General features: G+C 38.8%; 7 protein-coding genes across 8 annotated transcripts; 4 read left to right on the top strand and 3 right to left on the bottom strand.

The window, feature by feature from the left end:
- The first annotated feature begins 755 nt into the window (after positions 1-755).
- On the top strand, positions 756-5664 carry LOC117789699 (gelsolin). Of its 2 annotated transcripts, none has more exons than XM_034628790.1 (7): positions 756-987; positions 1499-1691; positions 2425-2499; positions 2953-3148; positions 3209-4920; positions 5045-5170; positions 5436-5664. In XM_034628790.1, the coding sequence occupies exons 1-7, from the start codon at positions 944-946 to the stop codon at positions 5493-5495; spliced, it is 2406 nt and encodes an 801-aa protein (XP_034484681.1). In that variant the 5' UTR covers positions 756-943; the 3' UTR covers positions 5496-5664. The 2 variants fall into 2 exon arrangements, with proteins under 2 accessions (XP_034484681.1, XP_034484682.1); XM_034628791.1 differs by lacking the exon at positions 756-987 and adding an exon at positions 1031-1159.
- A 77-nt stretch (positions 5665-5741) lies between these two features.
- LOC117789701 (serine protease snake) lies at positions 5742-8367 on the bottom strand. Its single transcript, XM_034628792.1, has 5 exons — positions 7943-8367; positions 7762-7877; positions 7086-7195; positions 6849-7013; positions 5742-6346 (listed from the first exon to the last, which is right to left on the bottom strand). Exons 1-5 carry the CDS (start codon positions 8328-8330, stop codon positions 5908-5910), a joined length of 1218 nt encoding a protein of 405 aa, XP_034484683.1. The 5' UTR covers positions 8331-8367; the 3' UTR covers positions 5742-5907.
- A 101-nt stretch (positions 8368-8468) lies between these two features.
- Positions 8469-8842, bottom strand: LOC117789702. The gene is made up of 2 exons (XM_034628793.1): positions 8792-8842; positions 8469-8735 (listed from the first exon to the last, which is right to left on the bottom strand). Exons 1-2 carry the CDS (start codon positions 8804-8806, stop codon positions 8505-8507), a joined length of 246 nt encoding a protein of 81 aa, XP_034484684.1. The 5' UTR covers positions 8807-8842; the 3' UTR covers positions 8469-8504.
- Positions 8843-10299: 1457 nt separating this feature from the next.
- On the top strand, positions 10300-10986 carry LOC117792574. The gene has a single exon (XM_034632770.1). It carries the CDS (start codon positions 10300-10302, stop codon positions 10984-10986), a length of 687 nt encoding a protein of 228 aa, XP_034488661.1.
- Positions 10987-12310: 1324 nt separating this feature from the next.
- Positions 12311-13475, top strand: LOC117792572. The gene is made up of 3 exons (XM_034632769.1): positions 12311-12334; positions 12411-12620; positions 12756-13475. The coding sequence occupies exons 1-3, from the start codon at positions 12311-12313 to the stop codon at positions 13473-13475; spliced, it is 954 nt and encodes a 317-aa protein (XP_034488660.1).
- Positions 13476-14840: 1365 nt separating this feature from the next.
- LOC117791282 lies at positions 14841-16259 on the bottom strand. Its single transcript, XM_034630990.1, has 3 exons — positions 16045-16259; positions 15328-15985; positions 14841-15160 (listed from the first exon to the last, which is right to left on the bottom strand). Exons 1-3 carry the CDS (start codon positions 16057-16059, stop codon positions 14952-14954), a joined length of 882 nt encoding a protein of 293 aa, XP_034486881.1. The 5' UTR covers positions 16060-16259; the 3' UTR covers positions 14841-14951.
- A 5460-nt stretch (positions 16260-21719) lies between these two features.
- Positions 21720-22748, top strand: LOC117791460 (ras-interacting protein RIP3). Its single transcript, XM_034631221.1, has 2 exons — positions 21720-21780; positions 21851-22748. Exons 1-2 carry the CDS (start codon positions 21766-21768, stop codon positions 22673-22675), a joined length of 840 nt encoding a protein of 279 aa, XP_034487112.1. The 5' UTR covers positions 21720-21765; the 3' UTR covers positions 22676-22748.
- The last annotated feature ends 598 nt before the right edge of the window (positions 22749-23346 follow it).

Genomic DNA, 23346 nt, shown 5'->3' with positions numbered 1-23346 from the left:
AACTTTAAGGTAAAATCATTAATAACTCGTTATGTTTGAGGAAATTTGAAGAACCTTTTGTTTGTTTTGTTCTCGAAGTAGTTAATAATTTTGATGGATGATCTGTCTGACGCATTGTCAAGTTTCATGCGTAGACTTCGATATTTAGTTGATGATATTTTAAATTCAAAATGCGTCGTGTGCCGTGTGTACTGTAGACTTCACGCGAAATAACAAGTCGAACTTGAATATGGCACAGAAAGTGAACAAAAATGGCAAATTGACGATGTTGCTCGTGATCATAAATATAGTTTTATTGGAATGCTTATGACCTACATACGAGTAGTTATGGAAAAAAAAATGAAAAAAGAAAAGGGCTTGTCGAATATCTGCGCTGCTATCTCTTTAATTGTGATATCATACAAGACGCGCAATGTCGTCATGCAACCAAAAACTAATTACTTTAAAAAAATAATTGGCGAAAATATGCGTGACTCTATTAAATTTACAGACTCATAAAGCTTATATTTGCAAATAAAGCGAAATATACATATGTTATACTACTGTTTATAATTCTGATTATCATCTTTTTTTAAATCGTTTTTCAACTGAATAGCAGTTTATTCTTTGTGTGAGATAACTATTTGCAAATACTGTATGTCAATTCTCTATTAACTTGTTGATTCTCTTTCACAGCTCTCAGCGGGCAATCATATCTGTTCGACGACGATAAAAACAAAAAAAAAAAAAAATAACAAAAACAGAAAATACAAAGAGAAACAAAAAGCAAACACATCTACATAAAAGAAACAATTAACAACGTGATATATATAAATAAATACATATATATATCACAACAATAAACAAAAACGCCGCTGTGCGTTCAGATCCAGCTACCCGCTTCGCACCACAGCACCACCGCAACACCGCAACACCCGAAATCGATACGAGACTGAGACGCGAAATGGCAACGCGAGGCGACGCCAGTCATCTGGCAGTCATCTGCAGGTAATGCAAGCGAACAGTTCACTGGCTAATAGGCTCTCCTAGAAGTCACAAGTGTAAAGAAGATCAGTGATATACATTGTATTTTTATATTGAAGTGCAAACAATTTTCCCACTAAGTTACTCATACGACGCGTTGTCAAAAAAAAAACCAATTATTCATCGTGTTATAATTGTAAGATAAAGCAATTCATTTATACATATGCTCTTCCCTTTGCTCTGGCTAAAATAATTTTCTAAATTCTACGCATTTTGAACTTCGTCTCATTTGACAATATTTGCTTTTTTTCCGTTTGGTCTGCCTGTATATTTTAATGACCTTTTATGGTCATGACTCATGACACGAAGGTCAGTTCAGTCCAGTTGTTTGACTGTACAAGGCATAGTTGAATTGTCATCGCAATTCATACTTGAGATACTTGATAATTTGATGTGCGTACTTTAATTTGCGCACATGCTTAAATTATTTATTCAATCGTGATATTAATGATGCTCCTGTCTGTTTACTCTGTAGCTTGCTGGTGTTTATCTCAATCTCGGTCACTCTTTGCTCAGCCGGCACTCTAAACGCTCGTCCCGCATTTCCTGTGCAAACCGGTCAGATACAACCATCGAGTGGTAACAGCAAACAGCCAGGTCGACGCATTATGCATCCAGCTTTTGCCAATGCCGGCCGCGCTCCCGGTCTCGAGATCTGGCGCATCGAGGTAAGTTAATAAAAAGTAGCTACAGTTAATAAGACAACATTTTCACTTGTTAGATGCCTTATTTTCTAAGTATGTACAGTTAGGCAAGTAATTGTTGTGACAGAATAAAAAACTCACACATTCTAATTTGCCACAAATCTTTAGATATTTTTTTCATTAAATAAAAAATAATGAGATCCATATTTAAAAATTAAAAGCAAATTTGTGGATTTTTCTTTTCTTGGCCAAATAATTGCTTGACATGCTGTACGTATATAAGTATGTGTTTGCTCGCATATGTATATAAATAGTTGCTGCATGTTTACATCTCTTGGGGGAAAGTTCGTCGCCCACGCACGAATGCGTTGCTCATCCAGCGGTGCCCAATGGCAGCGGGTGGCATCTGGCATGCAAAACCCGGCACCACCACTAAGTACACACACAAGCAGTCACACATATGTGTCTGTGTGTCTGTGGCACGAAGGAGCCGCATTTTAATTGTATTCTCGTATTTGTTGATATTTCTTTCGACTCGTTTACCGAGTTTCGACTGTAAACATTGCCGTTTTTTCATTAATTAATTAACTAAGAAATACGAACAAAATTTATTAGCTCCTTCGTGGAAAATACAGACTTTTTTTCGATTTCGTTAACAAATGTTTTGACAGTGATTCAAAAATACAATAATCAAAAAAGTGCACACTTATATTACCGTTTTCATGATTTTTCATAATTTTCATATTTTCTACTTTAGAATTTTGAGCCCGTACCATATCCAAAGAACAATTATGGCAAATTCTTCACAGGCGATTCATTTATTATTCTCAACGTAAGTAATAAAATATGTATAAATAGTACAAATAAGATTTCTTACGATAGCGGTTGTTTTATAAATAATTAAATTTATAAATAAATAATTTCTTGTAGCAAAGTATAGTGGTCTTATCGATTACAATAAAGTATTATATCTTTAAGGGTTGACTATGTTAAACTGACTTGTGTTCTCAAAAAACAAATAAATAATATTTCTAAACTATTTTGCCTAAAGTATTTTAAAGTTACTTCATTATGAGCTTGTTTTAGCAGGGAAAAAATTAATTTTGCAAGTTTTAATTATAAAAAAGGTTTTATTTAATATTATTTACTGTTAATAATTAATTGAAAAATAAAAATTAGAACTGTTTATTTCCTTAAGACTTAGAAAGACTTAAATATCAAGTTAATATCATAGTTTATCGTCAGTTATTTTATTTTTTGGTTATTATTACTAATTTTAAATTAGACCATTGAAAGCAAGAACGAAAATAAGCTTATCTGGGATGTTCATTTCTGGCTGGGTTCGGAGACTTCCACCGATGAGGCAGGTGCTGCGGCTATTCTGACCGTGCAATTGGACGATATCCTCAATGGAGGCCCTGTGCAGCATCGTGAGGTGCAGGATCATGAATCTCAGTTGTTCCTTGGCTACTTCAAGAATGGTAGATTATGCTTTACAATTTATATATGCATTTTTTGCTGATGTATTTGAATTTTTGTAGGTGTACGCTATGAACAGGGCGGCGTTGGCACCGGATTCAAGCACGTGGAGACCAATGCCCAGGGCGAGAAGCGTCTATTCCAGGTCAAGGGCAAGCGTAATGTACGTGTGCGCCAGGTTAATCTCTCAGTGTCATCGATGAACAAGGGCGACTGCTTTATTTTGGATGCTGGCAATGATATCTATGTTTATGTGGGAGCTCAGGCGAAGCGTGTTGAGAAGTTGAAGGCAACCAGCGCTGCTACACAGATTCGAGATCAGGATCATAATGGACGTGCACGTGTTCAAATCATTGATGAATTCAGCAGCGATGCCGATAAGCAGCAATTCTTCACTGTGCTGGGTTCCGGCTCCGCTGACCAAGTGCCCGAGGAATCATCGGCCGATGAGGATGGTGCCTTTGAACGCACCGATGCCGCTGCTGTGACTCTCTACAAGATTTCCGATGCCAGCGGTAAATTGAAGGTGGATACCATTGCCCAGAAGCCATTGAGCCAGTCCATGCTCGATACCAACGATTGCTTTATTCTGGACACTGGCTCCGGCATTTTTGTCTGGGTTGGACGTGGCGCCAATCAAAAGGAGAAAACCGATGCCATGTCCAAGGCACAGGAGTTCTTGCGTACTAAGAAATATCCCGCCTGGACACAGATTCATCGCATCGTTGAGGGCGCAGAGTCGGCGCCATTCAAGCAATACTTTGATACATGGCGTGATGCTGGCATGGCACACACTCGTCTCATACGCTCCGCATTGGATATGGGCTCGGATGAATCTCTGGATGTGGACGAGATCGATTCTGTTGTGCATCAGCTGAAGAAGAGCGGCGGTCGTGCCATTGGCTTCATGCCCGATCATGGCCAGAACACCGTTTCGGAGATCACACAGTATGTGAGCAAGCCCGATAGCGACGAGGTGCTGAAGAACACCGTTCCCTTCGAGGAGAATCTGCCTTTGCTGGGCTTCGGCTCTTATGTGCTCACCTACAAGTACGAGGCCAACAACGGCGACACTGGCGACATTGTCTATGTCTGGCAGGGCGCCAAGGCCAGCGATGCGGTTAAGGAGCGGGCTTTCGAGGACGGCATGGCCTTGGCCGTGGAAACGAATGCTTTGCTTGTGCGCACTCTGCAGGGTCACGAGCCCCGACACTTCTACAAGATCTTCAAGGGCAAATTTTTGTCCTCCTACACTGCTCTTCCGATCTCTGCCCAACTCTTCCGTGTCCATGGCACCGTGGAGAGTGACATCCATGCCAGCGAAGTGCCCGCCGACAGTTCATCGTTGGCCTCCGGCGATGTCTTTGTTCTGACCTCGACCAAGACGCACAAGGTGTACATTTGGCATGGTCTTGGTGCTTCCGCTTTCGAGAAGGAAGCGGCCAAGGAACGCTTTGCCGGTTACTGGAACGATGCTGAGCTTGAAGTCATTGAGGAGGGAGCTGAGCCGGATGAGTTCTGGGATGAATTGAGCGGCGAGGGACAGTATGATCGCAGTCTGCAGGAACGTTTGGCGCCTTTGTTGGAGCCACGTCTCTTCCACTGCCGTTTGACACGCGCTGGACACGTCAAGATCGAAGAGGTTGCCCAATACCAACAAGTGGATCTCGATACTGATGATATCATGCTGCTGGATGCCGGCGATGAAATCTATATGTGGGTTGGCTCTGGAGCCACTGCCGACGAGAATGCCAAGATTCTAGATATGGTCAAGGTGAGTCGAATTAAAATACTAATTAGGAAACGAGAATAGGCAAAATTGTAATTAGAAATTGAAGATTAGGAGAATCCGTTATTTGCATAAGATACACAAATAACAATGTATTTGCCCTAAACAGCGATACATCAAGTTGGAGCCCACAAGCCGTACCATGGAAACCGTGACCATTGTACGTGTCAGCCAGGGTCAGGAGCCTTCTGTCTTCAAGCGCATGTTCCCCAGCTGGAACTACAACTATTGGCAGGTTAGTAGATCAACTGCCGTCTAAACGTTACGTAGATTTTCACATAAATGCATAACAATCGCTTGGCTTTTTCATTGAGTTTAATTGATCAAATCAAGTCATATCATGCCCGATCTTAACCAATTCACAAAACACTACTAAAAACAGACGAAAGATGACAACACTCTGCGTGAGTATTGAAGTCACAGTAATGCTTATTCACAAATATACTAATTTACCACGTAACTTTGACTTTGTTATTGATTGATTGTTTCTCTCTTCGCAGACTCTGCCTTCTTATGAGGACATCAGACGTCAGGTTATGGATGCTAACAATGAGGTCTAATCCGTGCACACAATCCTAGAATACTCAGCAAAATTGACCAAAAATTTATGTTCGTTTTTGCCTCAGAAAACATACAAAACTAAAACAATATAAATGTAATTTTATTGTATATTAAATGGAAATGTTTTTTATGGAACTTTTAATAACACGTCTATGAAATTTGTTAAAATATTTTTAAATAAAGAAAGATTAGGAATTACCAAAACAAATTGAAATTTGTAGAAAAAAGTTTATTTGAAGCATTCAGCTACATAATTAAATGTAGTTCTCATTGAATTCCATGAAATGTCCAAGATTAGGTGCTTAAATTTCTATATTTGGTATCAAAATTCAATGTATTTTTATTCTTTACAATTAATAAAAAAAAACTTAAGAAGTAGTTGTCAGCTGTTGTTGTTATATTAAATTCGGATTATTTATTTGACGAACCCCACGCCAATTGCTCAATCCAATCCAAGTATGTAAATACACGCGTATAAACACTTGGAAAACTGCTGCGACAGAACACACCGTAGGAGGTAATTCCTATAAGATGATAGTGAATATAACGACGTCGTCGTCCTGGTAAATTCAGCTGCAGCGGACCGCCCGAGTCACCCTGACAGGTATCACGACTTAGGACAAAGTCCTGAGCGCATATTTGACTGGCAATAATGCCATCCGGGGTCTCTGCGAACGAGGGCAAATCCCTGTTGCATTCGTCGTTGGGCACTATGGTCACATTGAGATGGGTTAAGCGATTCGACATGGATTTGCTAAAACTTGTGGATCCATAGCCCATGGCGAATGCAATTGATGTGGGTATCTCCTCATTTACCCAAAGTCTTATCGGACGAACAAACTCCGTTAGCCTGAAATCAAAACAATATTAAATAACACGATATATCATGAATCAAATGCATTTTGTAACAAATTATTTATATTCAAAATATTTACCCAAAATACAACCGGTTTTTAACCTGCAGTTTTTATGTTTTAGCGTCACGCAAATCGAGACGTAAGTGGAACTTTTTCTTTAGGTTACTGAACAGCTCTCTAATTAAAGCCGTGCCTTTGAATTTTAAAACTAAAAAACTTTATTTATAATATTCACTAATAAACTTATGTAAAATGCAGGAACTATTAAGAAAATTCAGGAAACCTACCGATCATAAGCCAGATGTACCAATTTGAACTCTCGCAAAGAATAATTTCATTCATAATAATCATTTTGTCTGTTCTAGAACAATCACCTCGAACAAAAGCACATTAAAAAATTTGTAACAAAGGAGATTAATTTTATATAATTTTTTTAGCTTAAGTTAATGCATGACGATCATCGAATACTTATGAATAGCATTGAATCATACTCACATTACATTACGTTCCAGTTTCAATAGTGCTATATCATGGTAGTACATGTCATCTCTGTAGCTGGGAAAATTGGAAATGCTTTGGATGGCAATTATCTGTGACGTGCCACTGACCTCATCGATCATTAGATTCAAACCTCCAATGCGCACCCATTTCGGCGCCACGCTGCAAATGTTTAATGGGGCAAATCCAATTCAGAGTTACTACAATCTCTTTCCTAGCATGGCCAAAACTCACCCCTCATCATTGGTGCAATGAGCTGCGCTCAATACAAAGTTTTCACTTATCAAACTGCCGCCACATTTGTATTCGATTTTTTCAGAATTGTGTTGAAAGCCAAGTGCTGCCTATGAAATTATATAAACCGGGTTCATCAGGTTTGTATACGCTTGCAGAGGTTATTATAATTTTGTAAGGCCTCAAATAAATATTCTTTACGAATATATTACAGAGAATCTAAAGATAGGATAATATATTTTGTACAAATTAAAAAAAAAATTGGCTGCTATATTATATGGTTTACATAGGAACGATCATTGGGAAATTAAAAATTGGCTTGGAAAGGGTATTGAATCTTCGGCGTGCCGAAAATAAATTTTCTTTCATGAATTATTTTTCAATCTTATATATTAGAAACAAAACAATTTTGGATCACTACATTTAATAGCAAAACAATCTATGCTTTCCAAGATTGATGTTATTGATGTATCCCAACCTTATATAATTCTGTAAAAATATTACAAAAATCGGACTGCAGTATCATGTATAAAACTAAAAATTGGCTCCGCAAGAGTATTCAATCTTCGGCGTGCCAAAGATAATCTTTTCATCTTGTTATTTTTTTTTTTTTAAACAAAACAAAACAAAACAAATTTAGCTTTATCAGCGCAAGGGCAGAGACAAAGTTGAGTACCATATGTGGGTATTCGCCAGGCCTGGCGAGAATGCGTCCATCGAATTCTTCGTCATTCGCGTCCTCAGCTATTGCCGTATCATTGGGGAATATGCGTTGAATGTACTCGGAGTACTCTTTGGATGTATATAGAAATTATGAATACACTCAACCTGCACTCATCGTATTCATTCACACTCACTGCGCTCACAAAGTCGACGTCGCCCTCCGCGTCTGTTCTTGCGTTTCTTTTGCCGACGACCGCTCGAAGGTGGTGGAAAGAGTTGACCCGGTTTGTAAGGTGTATTGTGATGTGATGTTGTATGTGGTTTTGGCAGATTACCGAAATTACCATATTGAAAGTCGTGTATTTTATACAAAATATTCTCATTAAATTCCTCATCTGACTGCTTTGGATCAGGAAAAACAATCTGTTGATCTTTAGGAAACTGAAACGAGCCGTTATTTGGCTGACGTCGGGACGGAGGAGGTGTAGTTGGAGGTGACGGAGGCGGAGGCGGACGGGCTGGTCTTTGTGCATGTGTCAAGCAGCACAAGGCAATTGATAGCACTAAAAACAAGTAGCGCATTTTTTTAAGTGAAATTTTTATATTTGGGATCTTCTGAACGCGCCGAATGTTGAAACAAGACTAAAGCGCCACGCAAATAAACGAATCCGAAACAAGCTCAACTGAATCACCTTATCACCATCGAGTCGTCACAAAAAATTCACAAAATTTGTTTAATTTATTGTCATACAGAAATTAAACGTTGATGTTTAGGTAATGGGGATTAACAGCATTCGCCACTCGAGTTTCATGGATTTGGGATGGGCCTTTATACGCCGCCTCATATTGAGCAATGATTAGCTGTTGAATTTTCGCCAAATCCTGGTCGCTGCTATACCGGAGCACAGATACTGTAGGATCATTGCCAGCTGGAGCAGGAGCTGGAGCTGCGTAGACAATGGCCAGCAGGGCGAACAACAAAAGCAGCTGTTGAAGATGATAATATTTCTAGATCAGAGCTTAAATCAGGAATTTTAACTTACGCAAAACGTCTTCATACTGTCAAATTTATTCAGCAAAACTAAACCGCGCGCTCGTTGTCGCTGGCGCTTTTATAGCCAAAAAGTGTTTTGGGAACCAAACTTATCATTGTGATAATAATCAAATTATAATTTGCGACGTTGAACTTGAACAACTTGAAATGAAACTAGTTTTCGAATTCAACTTTATTGAGCAGCCAGACTGGATGTTGGCCAAATATCAAGCCCTGATTTTCCGATAATCATCGCAAATCTGGCTATTCAGTATCCATAATTGTCAAAACTAATTTATGCATATATTTTAATAAAAGAGTCGGCAGATATTTGATCACAAATTGGCTTAGTTTAAGTTTTTAACAGAATTTAAATTCTGTTGCTCGTTGTGTAAAAGTGAAATTGTCGAATCTGGTTTAAATATGTGAATTCATTTAGAATCTGGGCTAGCGACAGATGAATCAGAAAACTTAATTGAAAATAGTTTATACAAACGAGTTTCTATACCAATTTTATCTGCAAAATAAACATATTCATTCGTGACAATGCATTGCTTTAGACATTTGATTTATTCTTTTGTTGATGGCCTGATTTTCATCTCATAGAATTTAAATTAATTTAATTTAATTTTCTACTTTAATTAATCTCCTGCCGTATCCAAATAGGCTCGTACTTCATTTGAAAAAGTTTGTAGTCTTAAACAAAATGTTAAAAAAGTGTTGCCTACTTTGGGGCGACATCTACAAATAATATTTGCAGCAGATAAGAAACTTCAAAATATGTATTGGACTTGATTAGAACTCTTTAAGACATTTAAAAATTGTAATTAAAATTTTATTCATAGATGTCTCATAACTAATAACGTATACGCAATATTTAAGATGACAATGTAATCTGTAATGGCGTGAAATTAATTGGGTAAAATTCCCAAAATGCAAATGCACTGCCCGCGTTGTCGGCAGTTTTTCTTAGATGCTACCAGAAAAATCCAAGGAAGGCATAGGTTGACATTTTACATACCAAAAAGTGGACAAACCCACAAATCTAGCGACAAGATTGGACAGAAAAATGTGTAGTCGCAAGCCGTAATTTGAATATATTTACACATTTTCCACCTTACAAAATGAGTTGCAGCCACGGCTTTTTTTTACGAAAGTGTAAACTATTTGATCCAATTAAAAAACGATTGGCATTTTAATTGGAACATTGGGGCCCAGATAAAGTGACTCCGCATCGAGTTGCCCAATCGTCCCATAGAGATAATGAAATTTTGAGGCACATTTGCATGCGTTGCATCTTTGGGATGCATTTCTCGACTTGTGGCGTATCTATATAAATATCGGCTGGCGTTGCACTTGACAGACACAGAGAGCTCGACAGCTGCACAGTATACACAGCCAATAACTTTAGCCTTTCGGTGTGGAAACTCAAACCCAAGCACAAAATGCGCGCTTTTCTGGTAAGTCTTCCTTTATAATAAATGTGATTTATAGTTGAGTATATTTTTCAATCTTTAGATGGTATGTTTGCTTGCTGTTGCCAAGGGGCAGTATGACTATACGCCGATATCTCATGCCGGAGATGGTCGCGGAGGTCTGATTGGCACAATTGGCTCTGGCTCCGGCTCGGATGAAGGTCTTGTACAGCACGGCGCTGCTCAGTTGTCGGAACCCATACTCATTGCCAACGAGTTCAACAAGGAGTTCTATACGTACAGCGCACCGGAGCAGGAGTTCGACAATGGACATGCCAACGAGCAGATCTCCAATACGTTGAGAAAGAATCTGCGTGTGCTGTTCATCAAGGGTCCTGAGAATACGGGTCTGGAGCAGGCAGCCCTGCAGTTGGCCTCATCCGCCTCCGACGATCGCACGGCTATCTATGTGCTCAACAAACAGGCCGATGTGAGCGAGCTGACCAACAAACTGAACCAAATCAAACTGCAGTCCAATAATAAGCCCGAGGTGCACTTTGTCAAATATCGCACCCAGAGCGATGCTGAGAATGCACAGCGTATCATTCAGGCTCAGTATGATTCACTGCCAGGTCGCTCGAGCAATCACAATGCCGGCTCCTCGGCTCCAGTGCTTGACTTTGCCACAAAGAGCGTTGGCGGCAGCGGTAGCGGCAGCGGTGTCATTGCCACAGGCGACGCACAGGCGCCATCGACTAGCGCGTATTTGCCACCTAGCCGAAGGTTTTAAGTATAAGAAAATATTCAAGCTAGCTGTAAATAACATTTAAATAATAAATATAGCTTATACAACAGACTTGCCGATTACGATTTTGTTCGCTCCCAAAAGTATGCAATGCTTTTTCACACTTTACGAGCTGCTCATTATGCAGCTGTGCCAACTGTTTTGGACGCGACTGTTGCAGTAACATTGGGAATTTTTATTTTCAGCATAAAATATGTAGGTTTGCTTATTTATATGTTGCGAATTACAATGCAGTTAACTAAATGCCGATAAAAAGACGTAATTTTTAAGTACCACGTGTAATATGTGTAATATGAGCAGTTGCTAAAAAGACAACGACTTCTAAATTAATTGATCTGTTTACAAATTGAATTTGGTTATAGTTACACTTAATTCACTAGAATAATTAGCACAGCTCTGATAAAGATAATAACATTGACCGCTTCAGATTTATCTTTTCTTATGTATGCATGTATTTCGAAAGCTAACGACACTCAAATTGTGTAAAACTCAAATACAAAATTGTAGGCAAAAAAAAAAACCCTAATAAAAAAGCAGACACAATATATAGACAGCTAGATGGACCCATAAACTGCTTTCTTTGGCAACAAACATTTGTTTACATGTTGCTTTTTGTATCATTTTGTTGGCTTGTACAATAAATAAATAGACATAAAATTAATTTATGCATTTCGATGGTAGAGGAATACGCAACCGGTTGAGGTTCGTCGCTGACTGATCCACAGATCTCAACAAGCTACCTATTTGGCGATCAGACAAAAATTGGTGTTGGGTTTTGCGTTTGCCACGATTTCATCGCAGCTGCATATGCATAAGAAATGACTTTCTTTTAAACTGGGCCTGGGCCTGTCTATTTATTTGTGTGGGGACCATATTTTACATTTGATAAAATCGATTTGGCGCATTAACTAATAATATTTTGCATTAATTCAGATTCGGCGTTGAAATATAATGCTATTATAATACGAATACGAATTTGAATATTAAGTTGCCATTTTGGTAGGTGGGCCAAGTTATATAACGGACTGAGAGATGCATCCGTAATGAATATTTCCGAATATGGTTCCGTGATTTGGCAACCAAACGGCCGGTTACAGATCAAACTGAAGCTGGAGCTGTTCAAATTATGCGACAATAGATTTGATAATTTTATACCAGCGCCCAGTTTGAGTTTCTTGGGAAAATGAAATGGCATTCCCAATGCTTGGACAATCTTATAAAAACATTGATATCGAACAGTTGGGGCATCAGTTGAGTTCAAACTGCTCGGTTCGTTCGAAGTTAAAGTGCAGTCCCAACGTCTCTTAAAATGAAACAGTTCGCCGTTCTTTTGGTAAGACAAACCCTTTACAAAGGCTACGTTTTTCAAATGCTAAATCGAACTTTGATGTTTACAATTGCATTTACAGTGCCTCTCGTTGGCAACAGCTGCTCCTCAGGGCTACAAGTATCAGCAGAATGCGCCTGTCATCCAAGCTGGCAACCTGCGTCCCCAGACACCCCTTGCGCCCAGTGGAATATTTAGTGTGCCGGCCCAGCAGCAGCATCAGGTTATCCAGACGGTGTCGCCTCCAGTGCATACAGTTGTGAACACTGTAGAGCCACAGGTGCAGCTCCAGGTACAGCACCAGGTGCAGTCGCAGCCTCAATCCCAGCAGATTATCTACCAGCAACCACAGCAGCAGCAGCAGCAGCAGCAGCAGCAACAACAGTTTGTCCAAACTGTTCAGCAGCCCCAGCAGCAATTTGTGCAGACTATTCAGCAGCCTCAGCAGCAGATTGTGCAGACTCAGTTTGTGCAGCGTCCTGCGATTGTCACCAAGGATATTTACATTCACTCCGCACCCGATGACACCGAGGATATCACCCAGGCTGGACCTCAGCTGGACAATCTGCCCATTCGCAAGAACTATCGCATTGTGTTCATCAAGGCGCCAACACAGAACCTGAAGCACACTGCAGCTGCTCTGAAGCGCGCCCAGGCCAGCAACGAGGAGAAGACCGTCATCTATGTGCTGTCCAAGAAGCCCGACATTACCGAAATCCAGCAACATCTGCAGCTCAGCCAGACCGAGTCCAAGGTACACAAGCCAGAGGTCTACTTCATCAAGTACAAGACCACAGAGGAGGCTCAACGTGCCCAGCAGGAAATCCAAGCTCAATACGATGCTCTCGGCGGTGCTACCCACATTTCCGATGAGGGTGTTGCTCCCATTACCAGTTTCTCGGGTGGCTCTCTGAACTTGGGCAGCATTGTGCCCCAGCACATTCAGACCCAGACCATTCATCAGCAGCCTCAGACCCAGACCATTGTCCAGACCACGCAGAATGCTCCACTCGTCGGACAGGGTATCCAGCAGCAAACCTCCTTTGTGCAGCAATCCGGTCTGCAGACCACATCTGTGACTTCTGGTGCCAAATTTGGTGTCAATCAGCCATCCAATAGATACGTTCCAGCCAAGACCTTCAAATAGGATGGGGAACTACATGCAGGGGAACTGCCGCATATCTCTCATTGAGTTCATACAATCGCATCGCCCCATTGTAGTTTATTTTAATTTATTATAAAAGCAATTATCAAGTCAAAATAAATCAAGAATATTTACGAAAACTAAATCCTTTTTTTTATTCAGATGCATAGTAAATGTAAGATGCATAGTATATATATAAAGAGAGTGGTACCTAAAAAAGGGAGGTAACCATAGAAATGGGCAAAGATATTGCACTGTTTTAAATGAGGGCATCTTTACCGCTTCAATTCATATATATTAATCAAATATATTTTTTTCATATTTATTATATTACAATATTTTATATAAATAGCTAAAATTTAATATAAAGCTGGGAACTAAAACTGGGAATTATATTTAACTTTAATGTATATCTTATTGATCCATATATCTGCTTTTTATGTTCTTTTGAAGGACATCAAATTGACAACTACCTCACTCTCTCATTGCTTAATTCATAACTTACTTTCATAATTTACTTACTTTCATAATTTCATGGAAATTTATCATGACATCTTTCTGTCTTCAACATTTCATTAAGATTTGATAATTAAGAAAGAGATGCGCCAAGATAAAATTTGGTTTGGTATTCAGCTTGAATGGATTTAAAGCAAAACTGTCTAGTTAAAAAGAAATGACATGATAAATAACACGTAAAGAAAAATATTATTCTTATTCTAATTATTAATTTTTTACAAAAACGAACAATATGTTGCATATATTTATGTTATTTTGATAAAAAATCGTAGTGTCTTGTCAAGTAAAGTATTAATTTTAATGTAATTATGAGGAATAATTCACTAACAATTATAATTATAACTATTAATTTTTATTGAATATAATTAAAGTTAAATAATTATTCAGGAGTCTTTCAAAAAAACCAACTGAAAATTGACCAAAAATGTATGGTTTTTTTTGTTATGCTTCGGCTAACTTGCATTTCTGGAACTCCCCTGATTGTTTATGTTTATATTATCATTTTATATTATGTTGTGTTATTATTACTATGCTATATTATTAAATTTCAGTGTTTTATTAGCTTGTATTAAGGTTGAGCCTATAAAATGTGAACAAACACTTTGTCGGTGCATTTCAATTTGAGAGATTATGTATTATTGTGTAAGACAAATCAAATGCTAATCGATGTGACCGGTTTCTCCCCCTCCGCTAATTGATGTGGCAATGCAGAGGCATAAAAATATTTGTGTATTGTTTTCGAATATTTGTTTAGCTTTTATTTTTGTTGTGCATTGATCGCCTTTGTCAAATTGTTGTGTTAATTAAAGAATTGTGAAAGATGCGACAATGGGAGAGAAGACGTTAAGCAACTGGGAAACAACTCGTTTATTTATCTACTTTTTTGTATTTACATAATTGTTATACTTATGCCTAGGTACTTGGAATTTCAGTCATCACATTATGGTTACATGTGAAATATTCTTACGCACGCAGATGGGCGGGCAGATATTTAGTTGGTATGGCACCCGTGAGTCCATCAATGGCAGCATTAGAATTGGCAAAGGCATTGGCATTGCCAGGGGAAACAGCTCCATTGGCACGTTGGTTATCCAGGGCACCGATCACGGAGGTGACTGGAGCGACACCCTCATCGGAGACCTGTGTGGTGCCGCCAAGTTGATCATATTGAGCTAAAATCAGAGGTAAACCGGTAAACATGTTGGCCTTTGAATGATGGGCGAAATCTAACAGCATTAACCGCAATAAACGCGTTGACAAATATGCCAACAAGGTCTTGGCCATATCTATGCAAAGTATTTTTTTCTTTTTGGATTGTTTCCGTGAATTCATGCCTTACCTTGTATGGTGCGTTGCGCATGCGCTGCTTCCTCCTGCGTTTTGTACTTGATGAAGAAGACTTCGGGCTTGCTGATCTGCTTGGGCGCCGCCTCCTCGATGGCGGTTTGCAGATCTAGAGGATCTGGCTTCTTGGTCAACACATAAATGATGGTCTTCTCCTCCACGGGCGCCTGCTGGACACGCAGTGCGGCCTTGTTGACACTGGGCGTGGGCGCCTTGATGAACACAATGCGATAATGTTTGCGCGGAGGCAAAGCGGGCAGTGGAGGCTGTGGGTAACGCTCCTCTGAATCCTCTGTGGGCGGCACATGCACATAGATATCCTTTGAGACGTGCGAGGCAGTGGGATTATACGATTGGTATTGTTGCTGCTGTTGAGGCAGCAAGTTCAAACCAAAATTGGAGGGCAGTAGCTGTTGATGTTGCTGGAAGATATGCTGCTGTGGCTGCTGATAGATGGTCTGTGTCTGCTGTGATGCCACACCTGTGGATAGGATCTGTTGCACATTGGGTGCCTGCAACGCTTGTTGCACCAGACGCTGCTCATCAATGCTGGCAGCCTGCTGGGCAATTGGAATGCCAGGAAGCTGCAGGTTGCCCGACTGATAATTGTATCCTTGTGGCGCCGCCAACGCCAGGCCAAACAGGCACGTGATCTAACGGGAAAGCACAAGGAATTAGACAACTGCCAGTTCAAAGGTTTTTACTAGCTTACAACAAACGCGCGCATTTCCGACAACAATAACTCAATATCAACTTGTTGGAAAAGTGATGTAAAGGTACCAGAGATAGTACCAAGGCGCTTGGCAAACAGAAACCAACTAAATGCTAATCACTGCCTGTCCCAGACTTATAAGTCGTTCACCAAAAAGATATGTGCTGATGAGACGTAAAGTTCAAATGAAACTGAAACTGAAACCCAAACCACAAAACGCGTCCAAAACCGCACGAAGAGCGACGGTCAACTAATCTTCAAGCGATGCTGCGGCGGCAAACTTGCTTCTTCATCATACTCTTGCTGAGGGTATTATAATTAAGTCATCAAATGTGTCAAGCAAATCTTTCACTCAGATGTTACATGTTTTTTATTATTATTTTATTTATCTCTTAAACTTTTCTGGCGTTGAAAAGTTTACAAAGACAGCTCTTTATTATAAAAATATAAAAAATAGACCTCGTAAAAAAAATATTAAATCATCATATATATTAAACTATTTTATCATACCCGTTACTTAAAAAAAATGTAATAATTTATATGTTTTTATACCCTTGTAGAGGTTTTTAAAATTTTATCACAATGTGTACAAAAATTTAAAGAAGGCATTCCCAATCTTAGCTAATATTAGACTACGTTTTCATATACAGGGGTAGTCAAAAGTATTTACACAAAACTAAAGTTAAATATACTCGCTATTTAAAGTTATAACTTCAAAAAATATAAGCAAAGATAATTTTGATAAAAAATTTTTTCAGTCACTATTAGAATTGCTTGGAGAAACTTTTTGCATTAAAACATTTTTTGTTTAAGCCCTAGGAAAAAAGTCAAAAAAGTATTTTTTTTACATAAAATAGAAAAATTCAATGGGTTAAGAAAAGTTTCAAATGGCATTTCAAAGACTTTTTCATTGATGCCAAAATGTAAATTAAGTATCTTTAAATAGCGAGTATATTAAACTTTAGTTTTGTGTTAATACTTTTGACCATCCCTGTACCTAGTTTCTAATTGAATGATCATTAAAAAAATTAAATATTGTGGTCTGCAAGGGTATCAAGTCTTCAGTGTACCAAAGACTGCCTTTCTTTCATTTTTTCTTTTTTTTTCATCAAACAACCTTGAGATGATGGTGTCTTTAGTGGTAGCACACTCACACTCTCCACACATACACACACACACACACACACACACACACACACACACACACACACACACACACACACACACACACACACACACACACTCGCACAAATGACTGCGTCATCTTCAAGCTGCGGTTTTTGGAGCTTACGAGGCCCAACTCGCCGGAAGTCATATATGAATTAACATATCTATTGTTTGGGGCCATAATTTCGCTGGCGTCTGAGCGTGCATTTCATTTGGAGATTTGTGGATATTGATATATTGAGCTTTTCGGGCTATTCATAATTTGTTGAGCTTTGATTTTTCAATAATTAAACCTAACTTGCACAAATCGCACGATAATGCCATTAGCAACGGGCCAAATTGTACAGCTTTTGGCCATTTTTGTGAGCATAAATCGATCGTCTCGTATGTTGGCATGACCCAGTTGTAGAAGCCCCAGTTCAATTTGCAGATATTGCAATTTTAATTGGACTATGCACGGTTAGACTTGATGCTTACATAATTATTATAATGCTGGCTATACTCTTGACTTGGGGTCTCATTTGTTTGCTTTTCAAATCATACAATTAAAGCAATTTTTGGCAAATCAGTCGAGACGCTCGCTAATCCTTCTGAAGCCATTGGAAACCTCAATCAATGTCCATCAGTGGCTATGAAAATTTGGGTCATAATTTAACCGAGTGGAGCAGATGGGATGGAAGATGAATGATGATGATGATGATGATAATAATGATAATGATGATATTTTGATGTATGAGTGCAAATTAATCAAAAGACAAATGCTGTGGGGCCCATCTCTCAAATTACAGCGTGACATGAATAAGTTTTTATTATTATATACACATTTTTATACCCTGAGCCCATTGAAAATGGGCAAAAAAGGGTATAATGTGTTTGGCAGAATGTATGTAACAGGCAGAAGGAGGGGTGGCAGACCCCATAAAGTATATATATTCTTGATCAGGATCAACAGCCGAGTCGATCTAGCCCTGTCCGTCTGTCCGTCTGTCTGTCCGTCTGTTTGAACGCGTCGATCTCAGAGACTGTAAGTGCTAGAGACTTCAAATTTGAAATGCAGGTTTGTGAATACCATACGCAGGTCAAGTTTGTTTCCAATTTTTGATGCCACGCCCCCTTCGCCCACAAATTGAAAAAAAACGATTTACAGGCGCAATTTTTGACATAGCACTCCCTAACTGAACAATCAGTTGAGAAGTATGCGTATTAAACGACCCTGAAAATTTCAAAGCGATTGACCCATAAATAAAGAAGTTATTTCGGAATTTAGATTTAGTTGAATAATTACATTTGGATGGCAAATCAAACGTGCGAGCGAGACAGCATGTTCACGTTTGTATGCAAGGCGCGCACAAACACAGTAAGAAATAGTACCAATTTTCTTTTGGGCTTCGATTTCAAGTACTATATGACCTAGAGACTTCAAATTTGTTATGTAGGTTCCTGGATACCATACGCAGGTCAAGTTTGTTTCCAATTTTAGGTGCCACGCCCCTTCGCCCACAAATTGAAAAAAACGATTTACAGGCGCAATTTTGACATAGCACTCCTAACTGACAATCAGTTGAGAAGTATGCGTATTAAACGACCCTGAAAATTTCAAAGCGATTGACCCATAAATAAAGAAGTTATTTCGGAATTTAGATTTAGTTGAATAATTACATTTGGATGGCAAATCAAACGTGCGAGCGAGACAGCATGTTCACGTTTGTATGCAAGGCGCGCACAAAGACAGAACGAATTAGTACCCATTTTTTTTTGGTACCAAATAAGAATTAAGCGATAAGCAAAAATATTATCGATATCATGTAATGAAAATGTTAATGTATAATTTATGTATATACAAATATACAATTTGATTAAAATATAATTGTGTTAATATATAAATATGTATTTTGCATGGCAAAAATCAGCAGAAGCTGATAGCTATGTATGTATGAAATTGCATGAGAGAAATAGCGATCATTATGCAGCACTACTCTTGCATCTTTGCCGAGCACTGAAAGCTGCAAAATAATAATTTTAGTTATTAATATTTTCGATTACACATATATATAATAAGTATCTGCTTATTATCGTTGTAAAAAAACTTAGCATTTTCCGCTTTAAGAATCTCATAAAATTAGACATTGCCTTTTATTTCAAATTTCGCGCACTGCAGCAGCCTTTGGCAGGCTTGAATTTGTTGCGTAAGTGGGAGAGTGAGAGAGGAAAATGGGTGCTGCCAGATTGCAGGCTGAGCAAAGTTGTAGTTTGTGGCTACTCTTGACACACGCTACATCGATTAGCGATTACGATTACGACTTGCGATTTACAATTTATCAATTTCTAATTAATTTTAAACAAGTTTATTATATTAAAGTTTATTATATTAAACTTATTTAAAATTAATTAGAAATTGATAAATTGGTAAATCGCAAGTCGTAATCGTAATCGAGTGATGTATTAGTTCAGTGAGGCATTAATAACGTAGTCTGCAGTGATAAGCACAGTGACTTCAGAAAACCGAAAGTTGTTCATAGTTTCGCGTGTGTAATTTTGATACCCTGAGCACATTGAAAATGGGCAACAATCAACTTTATAAAAAGTACATGGGCTCAGGGTATCCTACTGTCGAGCGTGCTCGACTGTACACCTCACCGCGAAGCGAGCGAGGGGCGAGCGAAGCGAGCAGGGGGCGGAGCCCCCTTGTTAAATTTACATCCAAAGGCTGATTATGTAAGATAATTTGAGGGCGTTACAATAGACAAAGATACAAACATACAAAGACTTAAACGCCCCGTTCTTTTCTTAAAATAATATTAAAAATATATTTTTTTTGTGTTAAATATTGCATAATGTTATTAACAGTATTTTTGCGAGTTTTCGTTGCATAATTATTGAATACACCCGTCAAGACATAAGTGCGATTATATTATTATATTATTATCACATTTCCAACTCCATCAATTTCACTTTGTGGCAATGTAGCGTGCAAAAGAAATTAACATGGTCAAGGCTATTGGCGCTAATATTCGACAATTACCAACACCATCAGTGGAAATGTGCATAAATAAAAGGCAAATTATATAATTAAAATATTTTTGACCAAAAAACGATACAAATAAATAAAAACATAAACAGATATAATATTTGCAAAATGTGTTTAAAAATTAAATGCAATTAAATAGTCATATTTATTTATTAAATAATATTTGTGTTATTTTATAACTAAGTTAGTTCCGCAATAAATTTAATATAATCAATATATATATAACATATCTAATATTATTGATAAAAGTTAAGTATCTATAAATTATATTTTATAGCGCCATTCTAAAAGACACATAAATTAAAATATATTTAAGTATAATAAATAAATTTATAGAATATTGTATTATTAAAAAATTTAATGATTTAAATTCAGTAAAAATAATAAGAATCCAATTTTATAGTTTGCCTTTCCCATGTAAATTTTAATTGAACCCGAAACGAAAGCTTTATGTTATTAATAGAAACTTTTGGTTTAGATATTGAATAACGGTGGTTGGTTGCGTTTTCAGCTAACGCTTAAAGCTTGACAAACCCATTCAGTCAAACAGCACTGAAATATAATCAGCAACTCAAGTAAATTGTCAATCCCGCGTAAATGGGGAACAACTTGCACAACTGCAGCTTCAATTTGTGGTTTTTGGCCCCGACCCTTCGGTTTTGAAACAAGACTCCGTCCGATTGACAAAGGGCTTTGTAGAAGTAATCAAAAGTAAATTTATCTTTGGACAGTTGGGACAAACAGCGGGACAGGCGCTAAGGTTATGAATGGTACCCATGATAAATGGGCAACATTGGAGTCCGTCAAGAGGCGATCAGCTCGCACACAACACATGCAAATTTCCAACTCGACGGGTCATTAATTAAGCCAGACAATACGCATACGACCAGTTGGTCAGGCGGGTAGCAAACGGGGGAGAGTACGACAACCGTTTAGGGTCTGGGTGAATGTAGTTGAAGATTGACTCAGCGCTTAAGCTAAGCAATTTCTAACTTGTAAGTTGGACTAAAATTGATTAAGTGTTTATGCAATTTCGGTTTTAATAACATTTAATCGATGCATGGTGTAGCTGTTGCCAAAGGGCAGGTCATAGTCATAATAGTCTAGGTCTGGCTCGGAATCTATATACTGGGACTTGGGCTGCTGCTAACAATTAAGCTTTGTAACAAAGTGGCCAAGGCATCGTTTGAGGGGGAATCACGCTAATTGGCCGTGTATTTCAGGCAACTACAAGCAAGTCGCAGTATTTAATGAGAGTTTTGAAAGCGCAAAGGCGAAGGCAAAATCAAAGATGAAGAAGCACCAAATGGAAGATGAGACGAATGCAAAGTGAAACAAAAACAATGAACATGCAACAAAATTGAAGCTGTGGCTCATTGCTGAACTTCACTTATTAAGTTGTCGAATGCTCGAAACGGTGTATAAAAGCCGCCTGAAGATCATCAAAGTCATACAGTTCACAGCGAACAAGCCAGTAACCCAAACGTCCAAACGTGAACACTTCCTAGTCTCAGCCAAGCTTAGAAATGCGTGGATTCATTGTAAGGATCAAAAGCAGACTATGGATTACTTAATGAAATAGGAGTTCATTTAATGCTCTTTTCATTCCAGGTTCTTTGTCTGACTGCCGTGGCGATCGCAGCGCCCCAGGGATATAATTATAATCCTGGTCCATCGGCATTTGGAAGTAGCCTGAGCACGGCCAGCGGCAGCAGCTCCACCTTCTTCCAGGCTGCCCAACAACAGGTGGCGCCACAGCAGCACTATCAGCAGGCACAACAGCAGCAGCAGCAGCCGCAGCAGTACTTCCAGCAACAACCCGCTGTACAGGTGCAAAGCCACCACCAACAGCAGCAGGTGGCTCAGGTGGAGCAGCAGCATCAGCAGCCCATTGTGTCCAAGCGCTTCTTCATTCACTCTGCCCCTGAGGATGTGGATGAGGAGTACAAGGAGCGTCACATTACCGTCGGTGTGCCCAAGCGCAACTACAATGTGGTGTTCATTAAGTCGCCACAGCGCTCCAACAAGAAGACCTCCATCAAGATCAGCCCTGCCGTTAACGAGGACAAGACCGTCATCTATGTGCTGAGCAAGAAATCCGACAGCTCCGATGTTCAAGCCGAGGTTATTGAGCAGGCCTCCTCCACCAGCAAGCCCGAGGTGTTCTTCATCAAGTACAAGACCAATGAGGAGGCTGCCCATGCCCAGCAACAGATCCAGGCTCAGTATGATGCTCTCGGCGGCAGCAGCCAGCTCACCGATGAGGGTGTCGCTCCAGTTACCTCTGTCATCGGCGCTCTTGGCAATGGGGAAGCCGCCACAGCTGTCGGCACCACTGGCACTGGCATTGGCTCCAGCTCTGGCCAGGTCATCTCCCAGCATGCGGGCTCTGCTCACACACAGACAAGCAATGCTTACCTGCCACCTAGTTTCTAAATGGTTGAGACGTATCCACATCAACTACAGACATCATCAATATTGTTGTTAATAAATTCGTATCGTTGTTAAACTAAACTTTTTCTTTCTGATCTGATCAAATGGGCTCAATACTTTTGCTAATACTCACATCATAATATTAATTACTTTTTAAAAAAATGTTTAATTATAAATAATGCGTTAGCTTAACCAAATCTTCGATTCTTCGCAATTCGGCATCTCCGACTCTTTTACATTAATTAAGACATTATTATGTTTGAGGTCAGGGATAGACACAAAGTCACCGGTGAATGTCAGCAGCTAGACATGAGCTCAAACATCAACTCTCTTATTCAAAGAAAATAAAATCTTAATATTTTCGAAGTGTAGTCGGACATACACTTACTTATGTTACCCAACTTCAGATAAAGTTGAATAATTAAGACATTTAACGAATAATTGATTTTAACGCCCACTGTACAATACAATTTTTTAACCCCAAAGGGCATATATTTTTAATCAGTCTAAAGATTTATCCATCTAACTATATAAGTGCGTTAATCTCTTACTTTAAAAGCTAAAAACACACAATTTGGTATATTTCTATACAAGAAGTTAAAATATAAGTATAAGTAATAAGCATACAATTCTTTAAGAGGCTTTCTTAAATTAATACTCTTTCTCAAATACAA

The sequence above is a fragment of the Drosophila innubila genome (assembly GCF_004354385.1).
Source record: "Drosophila innubila isolate TH190305 chromosome 3R unlocalized genomic scaffold, UK_Dinn_1.0 2_E_3R, whole genome shotgun sequence".
NCBI classification, from domain to species: Eukaryota; Metazoa; Arthropoda; class Insecta; order Diptera; family Drosophilidae; genus Drosophila; species Drosophila innubila.
Note: the sequence above shows the minus strand (reverse complement) of the source record. Positions and strands in the feature narration are given on the sequence as shown.